General features: G+C 41.9%; 3 protein-coding genes and 1 long non-coding RNA gene across 4 annotated transcripts in view; 1 reads left to right on the forward strand and 3 right to left on the reverse strand.

The window, feature by feature from the left end:
- The window catches only part of mgat4a (alpha-1,3-mannosyl-glycoprotein 4-beta-N-acetylglucosaminyltransferase A), a 52,236-nt gene extending 40,549 nt beyond the window's left edge, over positions 1–11,687 (reverse strand). Inside the window, exons 1-2 of the mRNA XM_076264348.1 lie at positions 11,470–11,687; positions 10,419–10,811 (exon numbers count right to left, since the gene is read on the reverse strand). Coding sequence (XP_076120463.1) covers positions 10,419–10,512 — 94 coding nt within the window. The 5' untranslated portion in view covers positions 10,513–10,811; positions 11,470–11,687. The remainder of the gene's footprint in view (positions 1–10,418; positions 10,812–11,469) is intronic.
- LOC143100831 (uncharacterized) lies at positions 10,826–14,536 on the forward strand. The gene is made up of 2 exons (XR_012981949.1): positions 10,826–10,905; positions 14,100–14,536. It is a non-coding gene; the product is annotated as an uncharacterized LOC143100831 (long non-coding RNA).
- On the reverse strand, positions 13,170–15,640 carry creg2 (cellular repressor of E1A-stimulated genes 2). The gene is made up of 4 exons (XM_076264349.1): positions 15,117–15,640; positions 14,624–14,793; positions 14,179–14,292; positions 13,170–13,913 (listed from the first exon to the last, which is right to left on the reverse strand). The coding sequence occupies exons 1-4, from the start codon at positions 15,567–15,569 to the stop codon at positions 13,772–13,774; spliced, it is 879 nt and encodes a 292-aa protein (XP_076120464.1). The 5' UTR covers positions 15,570–15,640; the 3' UTR covers positions 13,170–13,771.
- A 773-nt stretch (positions 15,641–16,413) lies between these two features.
- caspa (caspase a) lies at positions 16,414–21,367 on the reverse strand. The gene is made up of 8 exons (XM_076264351.1): positions 21,236–21,367; positions 20,480–20,761; positions 19,967–20,103; positions 19,693–19,869; positions 19,187–19,421; positions 18,971–19,090; positions 17,638–17,747; positions 16,414–17,013 (listed from the first exon to the last, which is right to left on the reverse strand). The coding sequence occupies exons 1-8, from the start codon at positions 21,240–21,242 to the stop codon at positions 16,921–16,923; spliced, it is 1,161 nt and encodes a 386-aa protein (XP_076120466.1). The 5' UTR covers positions 21,243–21,367; the 3' UTR covers positions 16,414–16,920.
- Between the last annotated feature and the right edge of the window lie 381 nt (positions 21,368–21,748).

Consider the following 21,748-nt stretch of genomic DNA (forward strand, 5'->3'; position numbering starts at 1 on the left):
ACACTAAATCACCAGTGCTTCACTCTTTCTCTTCACATGTGCAAACACTCTTTACTTTACTGAACACCATCCAATCATTGCCTTAGTATAGGTCTATGAATAGATATACTCTCTATATAGGTATAGACCCTTTCAATCTGCTCCTAGAGGATTTCCGAGTGAAATATTCAGAACCAATGCAGATACTTTGAAAATTACAGTAATCGGACTTTAGCTTACAGTAATGTTCTACAAAAAGTTGACTTTATGTAAAATTTGTCTTTTTATGTACTCTATTTTTGTTTGTCCCCATGTTACAGTATACCATTAGCTCAATACATTTTTCTGTGCCTCCAGAAATGCCTTAGGAAAGCTTACTGTAGAATTGTTTGTTTCTGCAGTTGAAAGGGTCTATAGGCCTATGAATACATACTGTACATGACCCCCCCACACACACACACACACACACACACACACTTGTCTTTAGAAAAAAACAAAATCAGTGTTTTCAAAACTCCATGTACATCTGGTGGTCACTGTATTCTTCTTTGCTTTTTTTCTTGTTTGCTGTAAAATACTGTATTCACAACAGCAAATTATTTGGGAAAAATCACTATTTTTGGTTTCAATATTGCTTGCATTTTTACTGTGTATTTCAACTTCTCTTTGTTGATACCGTAACTTTCACTCTTGTATGGAAATACATATAGAAAGCCTAAGACAGAAGAGCTTTAGGTTTTTAGCAACAGTGTGTACATGATGTATCCAAAATGTCATATTATGACAAAAGTGTTTGTAATGTGAGGCGAATGTTTGCTTTAAACATGTGTTTTTGACATTTTGAATGTTGTGTGTCATTTTGCTGGAGATTTGGGGCATTTTGCATTTTGTGTGAGCAGTTGTGGGTTTTGTGTGTGGAGTTTTGAAAAATAGACACAGGGTTTTGAAAACGTGTGTAAACAATTGTAAAAAACTGTAATTATATTCATTTCAGACTGCTCTAACGGAGCTGTGCAAAAAGGTGTAAACAATAACATATACCATCTATGAAATCTATGTGGGTGGGGTATGTGGTAATAGGGTGGTGGGTGAAGAACCGTAACTGTGTGTATCTATGTATTTCATGTCTGTGAGGCTTGTATGGTAGGTGAAAACAAATTTCCTATGTAAGGACAAATAAACTAACTAACTAACTAACTAACTAACTAACTAACCAATAGGCATACAGTTGCTCTGAGGGCTGTGCAAATAACAATATTCGGTCGACCCTGATTGGCAACACAGGCCTACAGCTTTACAATAATGGTAACACAAAACATAGGCTAGGGGTGTAACGGTTCATGTATTCGTATTGAACCGAAACGGTACGGGCGTCACGGTTCGGTGCATGAATTTACACGGAGAATACACGGTATAAAAATACATAAAACTCGTGTGCGGATTAATTAATGTCATGCGCAATTACTGTTAAGTAGCGAGAGTTACAGGAGTTCTTTAGCGACACCTAACGCTAATCTGTAGCCTCGCCTTAGCTCTGATGCTCTGATTGGCGCCTATGTTTTTTTTTTTTGTCAGGACGTCGGTCGAGTCCGTCAGTCATTAGCAGCACTAAGGTTAGACCTACAAGAGTTAGAGGATCCGCTGGTCTCTTTAAGATCGCAAGTTTGAGAACTTCAGTTACAGTAACGTTAGTACAGGCGAAAGAGTGGATAAGATGAAACTGTGTGTCGGCGTTGTTCAGCATTGGGTATGTGAGTGGAAAAAATGCTACACATATTCGAAGCCATCACCCAGATGATGTAGGCTACCAATCACTGAAACGAGGGGAAAAAAACTTCCCCTGCGCTTCAGCAGCCTTTGGATACACATACAAGTAGGGCCAAAACCTATGGCTTAAATTAAATGATTTCGTAATGACAGAAAGCTATGTAAATCGCGTGGTAATTACCTTTATGTTGGGGTAACTTGTAACTTCTCACATGAGGAGCTGGTAGTGTTAAGTGCATAGACAGTAAAATAAAGTGACAACGCTAACCAGGCTAATAAACAAACCATGCTACGGTGAGTTAATGTCAAAGGGCAAAGTCACGTGACTTCTAGTTGTAGTCTGTTTATGAAATGAAAGGAGCAATTTCTTTTTTTTTTTAAAAAGGCAAAATAGTGTGATATTTTCACAGTTAGTAGGCTAGATTATTACTTTACACACAATGAAAAATATTGAGGCAAATTGTAGACCCTTCCATATACAACTAAACACAGATGTTGAAGGTCTTGCTTAAGTGGATTTAAAAAAATCATTTTCTATGTAATTTGCACTTTCAGAAATAAGAGATGCTGTAGGCTAGGCCTATTTTCAGTTTTATAGCTGATTGTCTTATTTTGTTACAGATGGAGTCTGGGCACTTATTGTACTGTTTAGCCTACATCTTACACACTTCAGGCTGTTGCAGATAGCTCAGGGAAGAGACTGTATGACACTAGGTGGTACAGCCTGAGACATGTACAAAAAAAAAAATGCTTTCTGCATTTTTGTTTTGCTTTTCCCTCCATTGTACCGAACTCGTACCGAACCGTGATGTCCGAACCGAGGTATGAACCGAACCGTGACTTCTGTGTACCGTTACAGCCCTAACATAGGCTACCGTTAAAAGCCAATATAATAAACCAATTGGCATACAGATAGAGCTGTGCAAATAAGAAAAAAGTAGGCTACACAGCACATACCTGTTTGTAAATATTTAACTGCACAAGGAGTAGGGCTGGGCGATATGGACCAAAAAAAAACAAATATCCCAATGTGGAAATTGCAGTAAATCGCAAGAGACAATTTCTCACGTTGAGCACACGAATGCGTGTGTCGTTTATTTCCATAGGAAAAAACACTGAAAAACAAAATGGCGCTGTCCAGCAACAAAACAGGCATGGGGCTACACGTCATCACACATTCATAACATTTAAAGGGACCGCGATCCCTGAACAGTTATAACAAAGGTGAATTATGCCGGTCACATTCACTACACCAATATATTTTGGAGCTGATTGGCGATATACGATATATATCGATATTTTAAACAGAAAGAGCTAAGTGTTTCGTATTCACTCAACCAGCTTTAATTAGAATGATTTCAGACTGCTCTAACACAGCTGTGCAAAAAAGTGTAAACAATAACATAGGCCTACAGGCATAGGCTAGTTGCTCTGATAAAGCTGACAACGCAAGCCTACATTGTACTGCACAATGCAATATTTTGGGCACAAACATATTGAAAAACATGCAGTTTTGTCACACAATGCGGTTTTTTTACCCGTAAGGGTTTGATAGGGCCTAGATGATAAGCAAATGTAGCCTATGATGGCCTAGACATGTTGCTACTTAGGCTACTTAAACAACGTAACTGAGTCACTCATCAAGAGTGTGATAGACGCTACCGTCGTTTTGTATGCGTTCAATTTTGCATGTTCCGGTTCGTAAGAAAAAATATGCACGATTGAATGGGGTTTCAGGAATCATAAAAAATTATGCCCTAACTGCTCGCGAGTCCCCGCACGCACATCCTCTTAATAAAATCAGCGTGTAGGTTGTCTCCCTGAGGACTATAGATCTGCAAATGTATATCGCTAAACGCAAGCATTCATCAGTGTATTTAAATTAGCTAGGCTATGTACCAAAAATGACATTTTACCGTGAGTTGAAGAGCTGTAAACAGTGTTGTAACTTAAATCTGCGTACAAAACCGCTTGGAGCTCCAGTGGAATTTTGATTTCACAACAAGTATTTTCGGTCTAGCCGTTGATGTGCCGACGGAATAGGCATCAGCACCAACCTCTGATCACGGTAAACAAAATCTGACTCCATGTCCTTCATGTTTGAAAGTTTGTAGTGCTGCGAGGGAGAACGTGCACACGCAGGGGCGCAGTTGAGCAGAGCTGCGGCTATCTGAATGGTCTGAACACAGAAGAGCAAGTGGCTTTGATAAAATGGCCCATTATTTGACATATTACCGGTATTACGATATTGTCTCAACTACATATCGTTTTCAAAAATATATCGGTCGTAGTCGTAATACCGATATATCGCCCAGCCCTATGCAAGAGCAAGCTCTTGTGCCTTAAAGACAAGTCAGAATCAGCACCTCTGTAAGAGAGGGGTCATCTGGACAAAGCCGATTGGTCAAGGAGGGTCACCGCGAAGGGCGAGTGTGTTTATCTTGTCTGTGTATAGGAACTCAGCACCCCTAAAGTACGCAAAGAATGGAAAAAGATGGATGAAAGATTTTAAGCTCAACAATGTTCCTGTGCATAAATAGGCCTGAGATCTGGGACAAGACAAGAGTAAGGCTATCCATCTTCCAGAAACAGTGTTTTGTTTATCTCCAGTCCCCTCTGATGGCAGCCAAGGCGTCCTGTTTAGGGAAGACAGTGAGCTCCAGGCAGATTTCCAAAACTACCATCAGCAGAATTGATTCAGTTCTTCAAGCTTTTGTCTATTCAAGGCTTGGCAACTGATCGAGGAAGTCAATCTGATAGGGTTAACAGTACTGGAGTCAAGGCCACTGTACTTAGAAAAGTAAGGAGCAGACATGGCTAATGGTCTAGACATATACACGGAGTGACTGTCCGTTCATTCATCCCCATCTGTGCATTGTGCCATGTCACCGACACAGCATTGAAGAGACTAGCAGCCAGTGTTACATAACTCTTTTGGAAGAGAAGAAAAAGGGTTTCTCTCAAGACACAGATGAGACGAATAAGCTCTGCACTCCACATACATCACAAGCGTAAGATGTTGATGAAACATACTAGCAAACCAAGCAGATGCAGAGGGCAGCTTCAGGAACACCGACACAGAACTAGACCAAAGTCCTTTCTGCCAAGTCTCAACACATGGCGGCCATCTTGGTAAAGTGATTGGTTACTTACATTACAGGGCAGGACTTCAAGTTCACAACTCCGCCATGTTGCGCAAGTCCCCCGTTCAAGTACACCAACACAGAGCTGGATTCTGATAAGGACATGGCAGGGAGAAATGATAACATCACGGAGAGGATGAAGACTTGGCAGGTTGAAGTGTTTTTTTTCCCCTTTATACAGCGAGCAGGTGGCAAGTGTTTGTGTGTTAAACTAAGAATTGAGAGGGAATTAAAACCTAACGTTCCAGTTGTGTCACTGTTTATTTTTAAACATCCACCCACTCATCCATCCATCTGGCTATGAATTTATTCCACTGATCCATCCATGCTTACAAACGGAACCCTCCTGTTCCGCAGGTACTGACGGATGGCACAAGCTCACAGTCAGAATCTACATTCTGGAAAATCAGCAGATCAACCAAAATGAAATGATAATTCTGACAGGCTGACACATTACATCTCACAGAGTGGAGTGCTTCCCAGTAAAGAGGATTTCACCCCCACACTCCTTCCACTTTATGATATGGGCTTACGAATAAATAGGATTGAAAAATGTCACTGCATTTTTGATAATCCAATGTCGCTGAGCTTGCTATGATCAAATGGTCGCAGAGTTCTAGTAGCAAATGGCAGCAAAGGGAGGATGAGCATAACATCAACCACCACAGTGACAAATTATTAGTCACCCATTAGTCATTAATGAAGTAAAGAGCATCTCTGATAAACATTAAAGCCACATGTGATATTGCAATGTAGCCATCCATCCAGCAAGAAAGAGAGGCAGTGATGGCAAGGGAAGAAGACAAGAGTTTAATCCACAAGGATTTGCCATCCTTGAGGAGGAGGGGTTATGAAGGAGAATTGCACAGTGATGGAGGGAGATGGACAATTTATGGGCTTATCAGACTGGCACTAGAGTCAGGGGAAGGGCAAGGACAAAGTTAGACAGCGCCGCTTCTCACGCAAGAAATGACAGCAGCGAAGCTAGGACAGGAATTGACATAGCCAAAGACCATACAATGGTAGGAAGTTAGGAGATAAATAAAACTGTTATGTGTCTCTTTCACACATGTGCTAGTGTGTGAAAATCATACAGTTTTACAGTAGCACCTGACATCAGTCTTCCACCTTATTCGGTTTCTGTCCTCACTTTTGTGCTCTCTCTCCTGCCCTCCCAGAATCACACCAATATCTCCAGGGCCAGCTAACCCCATCTCATTACCCAAGACGATGTGTCAGACAGGTCTCTTGTGTTCACCCCCTCCAATAACTCACAACTGTCACACTGCCAGGCCAGGTAGCTGTTGAGGACGGCAAGGGAATCACCGGCCAGTCAAGAGTCCCCATTAATTTTGATCCCACATCCCTCCCTTGCTGTCTCCACCTCGCAGTCTTTCTCTGGGGCGTGCTGCAGCTGAGAGTGCTGACGGAAGGGAAGAGGGGCCTGCCACCACTGAGACTCCAGATCCTGGCTAGGCTTTTGTGCGGTTTGTGCTGTATGTATGTGTGTCCCCCCACCCCCTTCCTCCCAGCTGGATCCGTTTGTGTCAGTGTGGTGTGAATGGTGTGAATTCCAAGCTTTAGTTTTTGGACGGTTTCTTGGTACCCGGCTCGGCCTGCAAACTGATGAGTCATCACGGAGACATATTCTCGTTATGGTTAAGTGAAATTCATTGTTGGCCCTGAGCCAGCAGGATTTCATAGTTTCAGAATGACTGAAATGGAGGCACAAACGCACACAAACGGCCATCCACCTGCATCTTATTAATCTAAAATAAAAATATATATATAAATGAGGCAAGATCAAAGAGGTAGAAAGAGAAAGACAATAGGGAGGGGAACAAAATAAAGATGAATCCAAAACGGAGCCAGCAAAACACTTAGCGCCAAGCTGCTGTTCCCTGCACGCTCACACTGTTCGCAGAACATCAAACCCAGGGGGCTGAGACCACTTGGAACGGCACTACAGCACACACACAACAAGAGGTGTAGGACAATGGAGCATCCAAAAAAAGCACATCAATGCCCAGGGCCTTATGGAACAGAAATAAAAACAGCAGCGCAAATGCAAGCAGCTGGAGGGTGCTGGTTGTGGTGGCAGTGCTAGGAGAAAAGGGGAGGGTACGAGTAGAGAGCAAGAGCAGGAAAATAAGATTAAGAACCAGAGAAGGAAAGAAGAGACCGAGCTTGAGAGTGCGTCAGACAGAGAGGTGTCAAACCATAGGGCGTGATGTGTAAAGGCAGCACCATGTGACAGGTCCTGGGCATGTATGCAGGCAGGCAGACAGACAGACAGGAGGGTCGAGGGCCTGAGAGAACAGAGGGGTGGGGAGAGCAGAGCAGACCAGAGCTGTGTGCCAGCGGCCAGTAAACGCCGGTGCGACAATGGTCCAGCTTTCCTGCCTAATAAGGAGGAAGAATGCCGGAATGCAGGCTTAATGGCCGAGCAAGGGGAACGCTGGCTGAATTGGAGGCCTGTTCCGAGCCGCTTGGGCTCTGTCCAGCGCGAGTCAGCGGAAGGTGCCACTTTCGACTGTCGTCCTGAGAACAGGGTGGACCGGACCCTTGCACTTCTACATCTCCATCTTCCGTCCTCCCCTTCACAAATACCCGTTCTCGGTTTTTGTTGTCTTCCTGCCTGGCATTGTTTGCCTACGTCTGGAGCCACTCTGTTGGCAGAGAGCAGGCTTGGGTCACTCAAGCCATGCACGCAAAGTTCATCCTCCCCCCTCTTCCTCTACTTAAATAAATGGGCTATTGATTTCCTCCTCCTCCACCTCCTCCTCCTCCTCCTGGGGCGCACTCAGAGAGCAAAGCATAGCACCTCTCTCACTCCCTCTCCCACTCTCCCAGAGCGGATGGCCTGCTCATGCATCTCACCAGCTATTTTTGGTCCATTGTGCAGGGAGTCTGTGAGAGTTTGTGTGTTTGTGTGTGTGTGTGTATGTGTGTGTGTGTGTGGGGGGGGAGCATTACTAAGAAGAGCCTTGATACAGACAGAGTTAAGGGGAGAGACCGACAGTGAAGAGGGGCGTAAAAGAGAGTGGGGGAGTTGCTGAGGTATGCACTGCTAATGCAAGTAACGTTTCAAATTGACTCATTTGGAGCACTACCAGCAGGTATTCAATAATGTTTGGCCTGGATTTGACGCTGCTCGCCCTGCAAGCTCTGCCCGAATCAACAGACAGAAAACGTAGTGAGCTGCAGTGTCACAAAAAGACAAGACTGTTGTTTTCTGGACTCTGCTCAAGAGGCTGTCTTGTTAGGGCGCCGGGGACAAATTACCGGTAGCCGTCTCCCCCTCTCACTGGCAACTGTAGTGGTATGCAAGCAATACTTTCCAAAGAGTGTGAGGAGACAGTCTGCCAGGCACCTCACCACAAGGAGCAGTCTAATCTTATAGTCTTACAAAGTAAATCCAACACAGTCGCTCGATGCTTTACATTGCAGATGTGACGTGGTCAGGTTTGCATTGAGACATCTGCCAGTCTACAGTATGAGAGCCAGGTTGGCAGGGTGCGACGACTACTTAGTTAGTTAGTGACATCATGGCTTATCATAATGAGGTTTCTCTGTGATAAAGAGATTAGTTCCTGCCAAATCCAGACTAGAAATTAATCTAAATGCAAACCACATCCCTGAGAACCACAACCACACATGAGAACCCATGGGACAAAGCCAACGCTTTAAGAAACCAAACAAAAACATTTCCTGCTTTCTTTTGAAACAACCTCGTGAGTTTGAGCATCCCTACCCCTGGGTCAGGTGGACACTACTTGGACTAAAATAATTGTGAAGGGAATTACTGTGCCGCTGGTCTATTTAAAAGCCTTGTTTCCCTAGGCACCACTTGAGATCAGCTCCAAGAAAGATTCACTCTTCATGGTCAATGACGCTTTCAACCCGGGCCCTTTTTCCCCCCCAGTGCTCTTATTGTCCAGTGCCACAACAGGAGAGGCCACAGGATTACTCAATGGCTGCGGCACAGAGCATCGCCTGTCCTCTGCCGCCTCTTTAGCACACACACGGGCACAAACAACCAGAGAGAGAGAGAGAGAGAGAGAGAGAGAGAGAGAGAGAGAGAGAGACACTTTACTGTACGCAGACAAAACACACAAGAAACCCGTCAGCAAACAAATTAGAACAGTGACTACACAACTAAGACATATAGGCCTAAACTCTGAATGTAAAATACTCACATAATACCAACAGTACGTAGCTTGTTAAACACAACTCTCTGGATGATACTTACTTCAAGCTACTTTCAGTGATCCACCGATTCACCCAAAGCAAATCAGTGACAGGGGGAATGCAAAGTCAGAGCAACAAGACGGGCCCAACAAAACTAGGTGGCCCAACAAAGCTAGGTGGCCACACCAGATATAAAAAAGTCAAACAGTAATTGAGAGAGGAAGTGTAAAAGGCACGCCAGTCAAGATTGACATGGCAACACTGTGTGTGCGTGAGACTAATGTGCGTGTGGAGGTTCCCGCTGGATATGGCCGTTAGCATTGTTGGCGGCGGCTTCCTGAGTTCAAGGCCATAGCTCCATTCAGCCACGGCCACTGGGCTAGCAGGCCGTCTCCCTAAGGGACCCCAAGAAAGGGGGCGAGTGGACTGACAGCTCTGAATGCCCAGCTTTGTCTGAATACATCCTCAGCCCTGGAAAGTGGGGGGGGGGGTCACTCACACACACACACACACCTGACCAGTCACACACACACACACACACACACACACACACATGGCAGACCAGGCTCAACCTGAGATAAGGTGGAGGAAGTTGGTTGTCAAGGGCAGGCCTGAGGGCTGCAAATACCCATATGATTACAGCAGAGCTGCTTGAGTAATGAGGAGAGTTTGTGATACAGCACAGCTGTTGCCCAGACAGGGATTGTCTCTTATTTCCCTTTGCCTCCCGAGTTCATTGTCCACAACCTGGAGATTCCCTGGTGTCTAAAAAGTCACATGCTATTTTGAAGATTGGCAGTTCAATGAGGATTGCACTTTCTAGAAGTATTTGTTTTTCACTGGTGAAATACCTTTTTCTAGTCTTCTAGTGTTTGGCTGCCATTAACCACATGTTAAGTGGTGGGTCTAGGCCTAATCAGCAAAGCTCTTTCCAGAGAAGATGTTAAGATTCCAAAAACATTTGTAACCTTCATCTATGGATTACAGGCCGATAACATTTACAAAATAATGGTACAGTGCAGTAGACTATTTATCTTGTTACCAATATCCAATCCTTGAAAGGAATTAATTCAACCACAGTTCCTGGAATGCAATGCATTTGTCAATCAAACAAGTGATGTTGCAACAATATCGGTGAATTGTAACATATAAGACTACCCTACAGTGAGCTTGTTATTAAGATTAATAGAAAATTTTTACTTTGAACATGGAATTCCAGGCATCATATGAGGGTCTGATGGGACACATTTCTTTGATGCAGACAAAGTAGTCAGCATGCTACAACTCGTATACAATATCCTTCCAAGACATCAAAACAGACAGTCACGGGCGGCTTACCTTTGCCATTCTGCCACGCCGTATACCAAGATAGGCTAAGGAAAGACGTGAAGAAAATAATCGCAGTGGCAACCGTTCCATTTCTGAGCCTCATCTCATTGCACCGATTTTACGCGGGTCTTGTCGGCCGTGGTCACGTTTGCCTGGAAATCTTGATAGGATGGTTCATTAGCCAAGCATCTGGCAACGGGGCATGTAAGGTGTTGGGGGTCTCCGGTTTTGTTATGTCCAACTCATTAGTTTCCCCCAGTGTAGGGAAAATTGGTTCTTCACGAGTCACGAGGCTGTGTGAAGCATTTCACAATTCCGTGCGTGGTGATAATAAGGGCATGATTTTTACTCTGTAACGTTACTCCTTGAGACAGCCAAATCTTCCACATCCGTAATCAAGTTCTGTAATGAGAAGGAAAGCGGGGGTGATGTTACGTTCAAACATATAACGAAGAAACTGACTAAATATGTATGGTAAACTGGCTATCAACACAAGGTAATGTTCAAGTAAATAAGTAGTAACGTTAGCGTTGGTCATTGATGTTAGTTTGATAGCTACACGGCTAGCTACATTGAGGTCCCCAGCTAATGTATCCGCTAGCTAACGCTATAATCAAGTCGTCTTCGAAGGTAATTATGTCAAGGTTAGTCTACCTTTCAACATTGTAGCTCTTAACTAATGTTACAATTAACGTTAACTTAACTTAGCTTGCTTGCTCGCCAGCCAGGATATAATCATCACAGCTGGTTGATAGGCTCACTGCAGGATAACGTTAGCTGTCTGTTTGATTTACGCAGATCTAGGAAACGCATGGTTACCCCTCTAAAGCTGTAACCAGAGAATGTCTAGCTGTAACCCACACTTGAAAGATACGATGTCTAGCGCGTTGGTATTAACATTCATTCTGCTACATAGAATTAATGAAACACAGCAATGATACCACTGGGTTTGCAACTGCGGCTTATTCACGTCAGTACCTGTCGCACAAGGGAAACTAGATTCGTTTACAGATTCGAAACGGCGTATTGAGAGATTAGAAAGGCATTCGAAAAATCTTACATTCGCATCTTGGAATTTTCTTCCGTTTCCACATTTCCGCCACCAAAAAGCGTTCCTTTTACAGATGAATTGCGTGGCTTTCGTACACATCCAGTACTTCACACCACTGCCTGCCTGCTGCTGCCACCCAAAACAGTTTTAGGTTTAGTGAGCTCTCAATCAACCTTCACGCTATCGCCGCCCAGAGGAGTACACTATTGGTTACTGTGTATCTTAGGTGAAATCTATGGTTCAATTACGCAGTGCAGCTTTGTGCCCCTGATAGGGACACAAGACTAATTAGATAAAAAAAAGTTGTCTCACCAGTTAATTTCTTCTACTTTATAGAAAACGAATGGGAATACAGTAAAAACACATGTTCGGCTACTATATAATAGCCCTAGATGAAACAGTAGGCTGGCCTACAGTTTTCATTTTTCTCTCCTGAATTATTCTTCTCTGACAATAATTAGGCTAATCTAACGTTGGCCTGAACTGTAAATTAATCGTATTCCATAAGTGAACTTGTCTTCAGCTACCCTATAAACAAATGATACATGAACACTTTGAAAAGTTTGCCTTATAGGCGTGCGTATTTGGGTCGCATATTCTAGTCGGGTCACGTCATTGCTTTTGGTAGGCCCTTGAAAAAAACTACTCCTCCTTTAATTCCATTAGAAGCATGAAAGATATTGACTGTGAGAGTGCGACATCTTGTGTTCGTTTTTTGGTAGGCTATCACGTCACCTATGCCTGATTCAACATTGACAATGCAATTGTCAACAATGCAGTGCAATTTGAAAATGAAATCCACATAAAATGTTACAGTAGCTTTTCAGTCTGTAATACAAAATCATGATTATTATGAATTGTCAGCTTCATTGTCACTGGTCACAATATTCAGTCCAAGTGAACCATTCTGATAAAATGAATTATTGGTTAGCCTACATTCTTTGCCATATGGTGCCCTGGCTTATTTTGTTTCACATACTTTGCATTATAACGTCATCATAATATCACATCTTTATGGAAGCAATGGTAGTGTAGTGGATAAGGAGCCGGGTTTGCATGCTATAGCTTATAAAGCTTGTGAGTTTGATTCCCAGCTGCCACCATTGTGCCCTTGAGCAAGGCGCTTAACCTTAAGTCACTCCAGGGAGTCTGGCCCTGCAATTAATTGACATCTGTAAGTCGCTTTGGATAAAAAGCATCAGCCAAATAAATAATGTCTTGTTCAGATAGATTAGGGTTTCTCAACGGGGCCCCCTGGGGGGCGTTCGTACTATCTAGGGGGGCGCTGGGAACGTGAGAGTTTTTTTTTTACATTTTAAACTTTCATGGTTTTCACATATTTTTGGTGCAAAAATAGGCTACCTGAAATAAATAGGCTATTTTCATTCATGGGTTTCTAACCCCTCTACCATCCCAGCTACATTTTACTGTTTATCTATGCTCAGTGGTCATACAGTGCAGTTCGGGCCTGCACACGCCAGAGGATCAAAGTAAGGTCAGGGGGGCGTTTGCTCAAAAAAGGTTGAGAACCACTGAGATAGATAGATAGATAGATAGATATATATATAGATAGATAGATAGATAGATAACTTTATTGATCCCCAGGGGAAATTCAAGTTCTGTGTTGTGTAGACATGATGTTTGGATGATTTCATTTGTTTTAAAGGAAACAAACCAATTAAAGTATTCAACATTCAAGACTTCTGTAGAAAATACTGTTTTAAGTAATTTATCATGTTTATTTTTCAAAACATAAAACTCAGTTCAGTGCAACAATTCAACAAGAACTGTTCAAGGCAAACTTAAATTCAATACATTCACTATGGTGTTTATTTAGTGGAATTCAACAAAACAGAAAATCCCAGCCAACAGTGGAAATGACTTTCTGCAGTGCAAAAGGGATCTATGTTGTGGCTATATTGAGGATGACAGCCACCATGATCACCTGTCTTTGTGCCATCCAATGTGGACAATCAATAAGCCTATGAATTTATAGCTCAATTTGATTTTGAGCTGACCGAAATCAATGCTCCAAGACCGAAGCATGTGACAGAAATAGTCTGTAAATTACTCTTTAAGACAGTGAAATGTGTAAGGTACTGTATGTTCAACATAAGTGGCATTCACAATCATAACATCGATTTAGTCCAGCTATGCAAAAAACACCTCGTACTGAATGGTGTTTCAAACTGGTTTACACAAGAGGGGCTGTAATTTGCCACCCATTACCATTTTCCTTGAAAATCTCCATAATGTTGCTGGCATAGGCACAAGAGGCCATCTGAGTCTCCCCCACCCGCCATTGTTGTTATCAGAATGGAGAGGCCTTAAAGTACTCGTCTAGTGGTATGATAGACACTCCGCCAATCCAATCCTGCAGCCACACTTGTTCTATCGCCAGCTTCATGAAGAACCACTTGTGTCCCACTGGCCACTTCTTCATCACAGGATGCCTGCAGAGAGGAAATGAAGGAAGGGAAAAGAAAGACCCATTATAGCACACTAAGCACAGGGATCTGGTTTTGGCGTACAGACATTCTCAAGTGATCTGGATTTGGCATACAAACATTCTCAAAGCATTGCATGAAAAATGCAATTTGCTTTACCTATGGTTGACTACTTGTCTTTGCTTGTCATAGGTAATGCTTTACTAAGACCTGCTGCGTAGTTGGGACACATGCAGGATGAATCTCAAACACCTGCATTGCAATAACACACCTGGAGAACATGGCCTCTCTGGCAAAGTCAACCTCCTCTGGCTCCACTTCCACCATCCTGCCAGTCAGGGTGAGGCGGGCACACCTGGGATCCTCGGGGTCGTACACCATCTCCCTACAAACAACGCACACTAGATAAAATCACCAGTCTGCACAGCACCACTACCAACTTGGAAAACACTCTGGCTTAATCACGTCAGTACCTATCGCACAAGGAAAACTAACGTTAATGTCTACATAGGAAACGGCGTATCAAGAGATTCAGAAGGCAATCGAAACTGTTACGTTAGCATCTCGGGGTCATTATTTAAATCATGACAACTCGAGTCATCTCTTGTAAATAAAAAGACTTGATACAACTTTCTACAAAATGCAACCTGTGTGTGTGGTGTTAAGATAGGCTACTCTAATTATCATGTTTTGTCTTGTTCAATTCCTTGTCTCACCTGCAAAAGTCCCCTTCAGCCTCAGAGAATGTGAGAGATGCAAAGGGGAAATGTCTTATATCCGACACTGTGTTGTCCATTGGTGTGACATAGAAGAATGGAACCCCTGTGCTGTTATCCAAGGGGCCGTCACTAATTGAAAAAATGTTCCCAAATGGCAGGCCTTTGATCTGTAAATACAAACAGTTTTATTTAAATAAAATACATTCTATCCTGGGTAAAAAATACCTTTGGGAGGCACGGAAAATACAGAAAACATGTACAGTAGGCTAGGCCTACATTACAGTGTTAGTTGTAATATCTGCACAAAATAGTCTTCTTGTTTGGCTAGAGTTCGAGAACGTTCTGTCTTTGCAAAGAGCCTCTCCGTGCGTGCAACGTGCGTGCCGTTGTTCTGTCAGGCCTAGAATCAGGCAAAAGCATTTAAAGCATTTACGGTATTGCAAATTAGACGCACATGGTTTCTGACTCAGTTGCAGCTGCTGTAGGCTACCTTTTCTTGCGTGGAGATCGTGGCGAGGTGTCCCCAGTCACTGTAGTGTGCTATGTACCTAGCAGTCTTCCCCGTCTCCTCGTGCGGTGGGGGCGAAGGTGGTTTAGCGGGGGGTGTCACCTCCTCCATTCTATATGAAAACACACGGGCTGCCGACGAAACGTGAGTGACATCTTGTTCGGGTTTTGGCTGGGGTTTTTCTGCTCTCTCACCATACACGGTCGGTGGATAAGCCTGTTTCCAAATCCCAACATTATCCACCAATAGTGCTGGTGCGACCTCTTCGTCTGACGCGGTTGCAAGCTCCTCTTCAAGGATATCGTTCGTAACAGCCCAAGAGACGGGGTTTCTTATGGTGTAGCTCTCACTACCAAGCATTGTGGCAAGTAAGGCCATTGCTATCGTCAAAAAATGACACATTGTGTAACCCACTAGAGGCAAAATTGCAACCATTAACTGGATGCAACCCCTACTGTAGTTGCATGTAGCCCGTGCGCGGCGTTACATCACAATGTTGTTGCAAAACATAGGCTACACTGAACTGCTCGGTCTTGGTGCCAGTAAAACAGCGACACCCTGTGGAGCGGCGCGCCGAGGAGCCTGTTGGTGAATGGTCGAATGTGTAATTTCAAAAGACTTCTAATGCCATTCCTACATGATGTTTGATTTCCAACTGTGACAATTGAGATTATAGTTCACCAAGTGAAATTCCTTGTCTTTTCTTTTTCGTGTGGAAAAGAAAAAAACTGGCAATAAAATATTTCTGATTCTGATTGAAAGTGATGAAATCATACAATTCAAATGTAGTATGTGTGGTGAGTGTTGCTGTTTTTCACTTTCAGGTAAAATATTTATATATGTGTGTTGTTAATGTTCCTTGTGTTAACATCATTTAAGACTGGCGTCATCATACAATGGATTAAGCTCAACCAGTTCATCTATATTTACAAACATAAACATCATAGTAACATATTACTTACTGTCCTAGTGTGGTCTAGTTTTCTATACATTAAATTCAAAATTTAAATGGAATTAAACTTGTGGATGATTTAAGGATGCTTTTTGTGGCAACAAATTTTACACTTTTTTCAGTTGTCTAGGTGATGCCTAGTCATTAATATTGACACCGTTATTTAACATTTGAGAAACAGTTACATTGTCAAGCACATAGCTTAGGCTATGAAAACCACATTGTGCATACAACTTCAGGAGGAACCCCATACTGAGATAAAAATCGATACCTTCACATGCAATATTATACTTTACCAGAAAATAACAAGTAAAAACATCCAGTGTGTTTAATGTTCAAGACAGGGCAAAGCCAGTTTATTTATATAGTAGGCTACATTTTACACAGGAGGTAATTCAATGTGTTTTACCTGTTCAAGCTAACATTTGTATGATTTTTTTAAAGATAAAAAAGACATAAAGCATAAAACCCGTCACCTTTAACCAAGATTATCAAAAATAGTCATACTGAATACTGTGAGGCCCACAGCACTACAAATTACTCCTATAAAATTCCTTTTTTTTTCATCATCATTGGGATGCATGGTAAAAAACAATTTAAAAAAACATTCACATTCAAGAGCAAATCCCTGATAGTACCATTGGTCATCTATCTTTTTAGGCCTTTATCATTTATTTTTGTAAAATGCTGTTTCATGTATAATCAGTCAATAACTGTGTTATAATAATGGTGTCATGGTGTTGATATATTATAAATGTAATTAACCTAAGGCAACATGTTTTTGAAAATCTGAGAAAAACCTTCTCAGATTTGATGCCAAAGAATACTCTTGTTTTAGTGCCCTGGGAACAGGTAGAAGTGCCTTGAGAGGGTGGTCCTGTCTTTGCACACCATTTGTCTGGGAAACTCTTCAAAACGTCTCATAACCTATTGGAAGAAAACACTTTCAGAAATTTGCTACTCAAGGCTTATATGGTTCTTGTGCAAACATGTTACCGATGTGGGAAAGAAGACCATACTTGTTGGAATATCTTCGCAATAATGATGTCAAAAAAATCTGCCATTATATCTTAATCAATTGATAATTACAATGAAAGAAAGAAAGAATGAATGAATAAAACTCAATTCTCCCAAATCCCTACACAATGTCAGCACTTCTTCCAATAGGCTATTGTAAGAGGGGCTACTTATTTCTATGGAGTATGGAGTTTGAAAAATAATCTATCTTAAAAATTCCCTTCACCAATTAACCTACCAATAAAGAATGCACTGTATTATCAACACAAATCTTTACATCTAAATTGAGAATGTTGCTAATTCGTTATCCCTAAAACAAAGAGTATCTAAACTGATTAACATGAGAACAGTTAGCTGGTTCACTATAAGAACTCCGTAGCCTTGTGGAATCTCTAGCAAAGGCTTCAATGACATTGATATTTGGTTATGTCAATGTAGGTTAAAGAACAACAAAGTTACAAAGCATTAATAGCTATTGTGCAAAACTAATACTAGAAATAATAATAATTGATGGATTATATGTGTTACAATTACCCTTGTGAACAATTCTTCTACGTGGTCCTGATGAGCATGAGTGTTGAACTCCTGCACAAGGTACTGAACAAAAAAAGTGCCATTCTCCACATGCCTGTAGGATTTTGTGTCTGTGGATAGAGTGTGACATTACATTACATTTGGCTTGACTCCTTTTAACCAAAGCGACTTCCAACATGGTATACAAGATTGTATACAAGATATACAAGGTAGAGTAAGATAAGTACAAGTCAGTGCATCAGTGAGTGCTATTTCCATACAGTCAAGTGACGGTTCTAGTATAAGTAGCAAGGCTATCTGTAGTGCTACGAGGAGATATTCTCTGAAGAGCTGGGTCTACAGGAGTTTTTTTGAAGATGGAGAGGGATGCCCCTGGTAGTGTACCAATGGCAGAGCCAGACATCGTTCATGAGGGCATTGAAGTAGGTGGAAGCAGAACCGGACACTACTTTGTAGGCAAGCATTCATACACTTTTAATCCAAAGTGACTTGCATATGTCAATTCTATTACAACTACATTGTCCATCTTGAGGTTTAGTGCCTTGCTCAAGGGCACAATGGAGGAAGCCGAGAATTGAATCCACAACTTTTCAGGCGTGCTAGCCCAGCTCTTTAACCACACTGCTACCAGGGACGGGCAGTATTTATGATGCATGTATTTAAAATATGAATACAAAATATTATTTTGTGGTTTGATTGGGATGATGGAAATGCCTTCATATTTTGTATCAAAAGGCTTCAGTTGTATTTTTATAAATACTGTAAAATACTATGAGACATAGTGTGATGACATCATACACTGTAAAAATGTAAAGTCGGGGCTGTCTGATTTATCAAACCATATTATGTTTAATTACATTAATATCAAAGTTATCTTCCTTTACATTGATGTTGCAATATTACACATATCTGAATGTCTATCTGAATGCCTCAGTACACGCCATCTGTATAACACAATGATGTTGAAATTATATAATATACAATTATATACAATTTTATTGTAATTACTAGATCAAATTGGGTAATCACAGCATGAATCAGTTTTGTAAATCCAGAAATTTCTTTTTTTTTTCAGTGTATGGTCCCTAAATCCTCTCAATTGGTTTGGAGCATGGGTAGGTTTGTACCACTTGGGAAGTTCCTCCCTTATTAAGTTACTTATAAAATTATATAATAACATATTGATACCTCTGTGAAGTTGGCACCCCATGCTCAAGGGCACAATGGTGGAAGAATTGAACCAACAACTTTTCATGCTGCTGCAGCTCCTTAACCACTAGGCTATCACCACCCCCTCGCCCATGGCAAGAGAAAAACGGGTGTACCTACTAACCAGGTGTGCAGGAAAGGAGGGAGATGAAATCTTTCTCCTTGTGTGCCCTGTGGTCATCACTCTCAATGCCGGTACTGTCATCCTGAATGCCATCAGACATCCAAACACATCCTTCTTCACCTGAAACAGTATACTAAACTGATTGCGTTCATCTGAAAATGACCCAAAATTGTATCATACTCAAGAGTTGCAACCTAAGAAAGGTCAGACAAGTACCTCCTCTGCAGGCCTGAATAAGAATAACCTTTGGTTTGTTGCATAATCCAGGACAGCCTTGGGTGTTCAGGTAGCTGTAAACGTTATCAATGGAGAAAACATCAGGGGTGTCTTTATTCCAATGCACACCCAAAATGGTGTCCCTCTTCCCATGTGACATTATTACAACAAAGGTGCTGTCAGATTCAGCGTGTTCCTTGCGTTTTGAAAATTCTTTCATGGCTTTGTCCATCTCCTGCAGGGAACAGACTTTATTAGCTGGGATATAGTGTCTTGTGTTTTTTTTATAATATATTGACAATGCACAATTCTTGTTTGTGAAATACAACATGATCTCTAAAATTACAATATGACCATTGTGGTCAATTTGGGTACATCACAATTAATTAGGCTATGCATTGATCCCCTCCATGCCCAGTGCAGATTCTGAACCATGCAAGATTGTGATCCATTAAGAGTGTGCATTCAACAGATACATTCTGTAGGACTGTTTTTATGATGCCTACCTCACCAGAGAGGTCTCTGTGTTTCACTACTTCATATCCTAGGCCCTTAAGCAGTGTTTCCATTCTCTCCTCATCTTTATCCGCCCCTCGTCTCAGCATCCCCTTACAGTCAAACTTAACATTGTTAATGATTAGCGCCAACCGCTTCCTTCCTGGCTTGTCCAGAGGCTTGTAGATCTAAGAAGGTGGTGAATCACAAGAAAGTCACCCTTTTGGATTAGTGTAAATGCTTACATGGCTAAATTATATGGACATTTTACAAAATAAACTTTACCCTGTCTCCTTCCATAAGTTTCTGTGATCTGAATTGTGCTGAGCTGAGAAGAAGGACCTCTGACACAGGCGACTCATCTGGATTTGACACCTGGGATAGTGGTGCTGGGGCTGCTGGTGCTGGAGCTGCTGGGGCAGCTGGAACATATATGCGACTTAGGATCAGTAGGAAAGTGAGGTATACTATTCTATTGTCCACAAAGGCCCTAACAGTGTGGAGCTCCATGCACAGAAGAACATTGACAAGTAAGGCTACTGCATTAACAGATTTATTTGATCTCAACTCACTCAAGAAGTTATGCAAGTTATTTTAGTATTGTTACAATTCCTACATTGTGTTTCCATTGATGATTTCTACATGCTCCCAGTTCATGAGATCCATAACACCAGCAATTGTCCTCCTCATAGCCTATAGAACACTCCTGGAGCGCTGTGAGGTGCACTTGATGCATAAAAAAATGCGCTATATAGATGAAAAGTGACTTGACTTGACTTGACTTGAAATTCTACTCACTAGTCCCTGAGGCCATTACACCCAATGACAGCTCCCCGTACAGATTTTCGTCTCTCTCCTGGATTCGTTTGATCATTCTTTCCGAGGATTTGTTCCCCTTCTTCCGAACCATATCAATTAAACAGCGAGCTTTGTCCGCCCTCGCCTTGTTTTCTTCAATTACAGATTCCATCTCTTCTTCATTCAAGACACGGTCGTCATTAAGGTCGTCCAACAATTGCTTGAGTACGGGTGTAGTCACTTTCTCCACGAACTTCACGCGAACATCGCACAGTAGTTTGGCTATAGTTAAAAGCAAAAAAAAGGATGGGTAACGTTAGGCTGTTCTGCTCATAATAAAACATCTGTTAGACCTATGTGTTGGTAATTGCAGTGGCTAGTCTGTGTCATTATTAAGTAGGTATAGCCTAGGCCACAGTAGTTTATGTAATCAGTTGTTGCACTCCATGCTGTTACGATTGACAAGCAAGCCAAGTGCTTGGGAACACCCAGGCTAAGTGCTTGCAAAGCGAAAGTAGACTAATCTTGCTTTTGGTAGCCTAGGCTCTATTAAATATAGCTACGCTCATAAATTCAACGCATAAGGTTATTTGAAATTGTAGCACAACAAAGCAGGTATGATGGTTGCAAGAATATGAAACAAAACTTCGCGTCGACGGAGACATCTCGTTCCAAGAGACGTGTTTTGGGGAGGATAGCTCTACACTTAAAAAATAATATGCTAAGAAATTTAAAACGTTTCAACGTTTATCTTACCTGCCATTGTTCAGAGATTTTTCAAATGCCTGATGTTTCTATTGCTTCTAATATCTGTTTTTCAATTGATATCTTGAGGATTCTACAAACCTAAATGAGACAACTCGCAAAACAGTGGAAAACACTGAACGACAACGTCTGCTTTGCCAATAGTGTCATTCTTCCTGTATAGCTTCATGTTTCGTTGTTCCTGATTGGTTCGTTGCAGCATATACGCTATCTCAAAGTCCATTTCACACTGTATCACGCCTGTTCTAGCCCTAGAAAGATACAAACTTTGAAAAAGTTTGCTACATCAGTGGTATAGGCTATACTATAATCATTTGTCCGGTCATTCTTCAAGACATCATAGGCCTATACGGGCAAAGAAGACAGTATGAGATATCTGCCCTTTGCCCTTTTACATTAAGAGGGCCTACCTGCTGCTGACTGTTTTATGTGAACTTATGTTTTTATTATACCTACCTCACCAGAGAGGTCTCTGTGTTTCACTACTTCATGTCCTAGCCCTTA

This window comes from Alosa pseudoharengus, unplaced genomic scaffold, assembly GCF_046254945.1.
Source record: "Alosa pseudoharengus isolate Yale_2024_CS ecotype anadromous, Long Island Sound unplaced genomic scaffold, YU_APseudo_1.1 YU_APseudo_1.1_scf_3, whole genome shotgun sequence".
Lineage (NCBI taxonomy): Eukaryota > Metazoa > Chordata > Actinopteri > Clupeiformes > Clupeidae > Alosa > Alosa pseudoharengus.

What these genes read in the sequence shown, in the direction of transcription:
- creg2 (XM_076264349.1), bottom strand. Translation starts at nt 15,569, where the DNA reads ATGGTTGCAATTTTGCCTCTAGTGGGTTACACAATGTGTCATTTTTTG. An exon ending in GCTGAAGGGGACTTTTGCAG is followed by an intron (nt 14,293 to 14,623) that starts GTGAGACAAGGA and finishes CGTTGTTTGTAG; the next exon opens with GGAGATGGTGTACGACCCCG. An exon ending in AGAGAGGCCATGTTCTCCAG is followed by an intron (nt 13,914 to 14,178) that starts GTGTGTTATTGC and finishes TCCTCTCTGCAG; the next exon opens with GCATCCTGTGATGAAGAAGT.
- caspa (XM_076264351.1), bottom strand. An exon ending in ACAGAGACCTCTCTGGTGAG is followed by an intron (nt 19,422 to 19,692) that starts GTAGGCATCATA and finishes TGTTCCCTGCAG; the next exon opens with GAGATGGACAAAGCCATGAA. An exon ending in TATTCAGGCCTGCAGAGGAG is followed by an intron (nt 19,091 to 19,186) that starts GTACTTGTCTGA and finishes ATACTGTTTCAG; the next exon opens with GTGAAGAAGGATGTGTTTGG.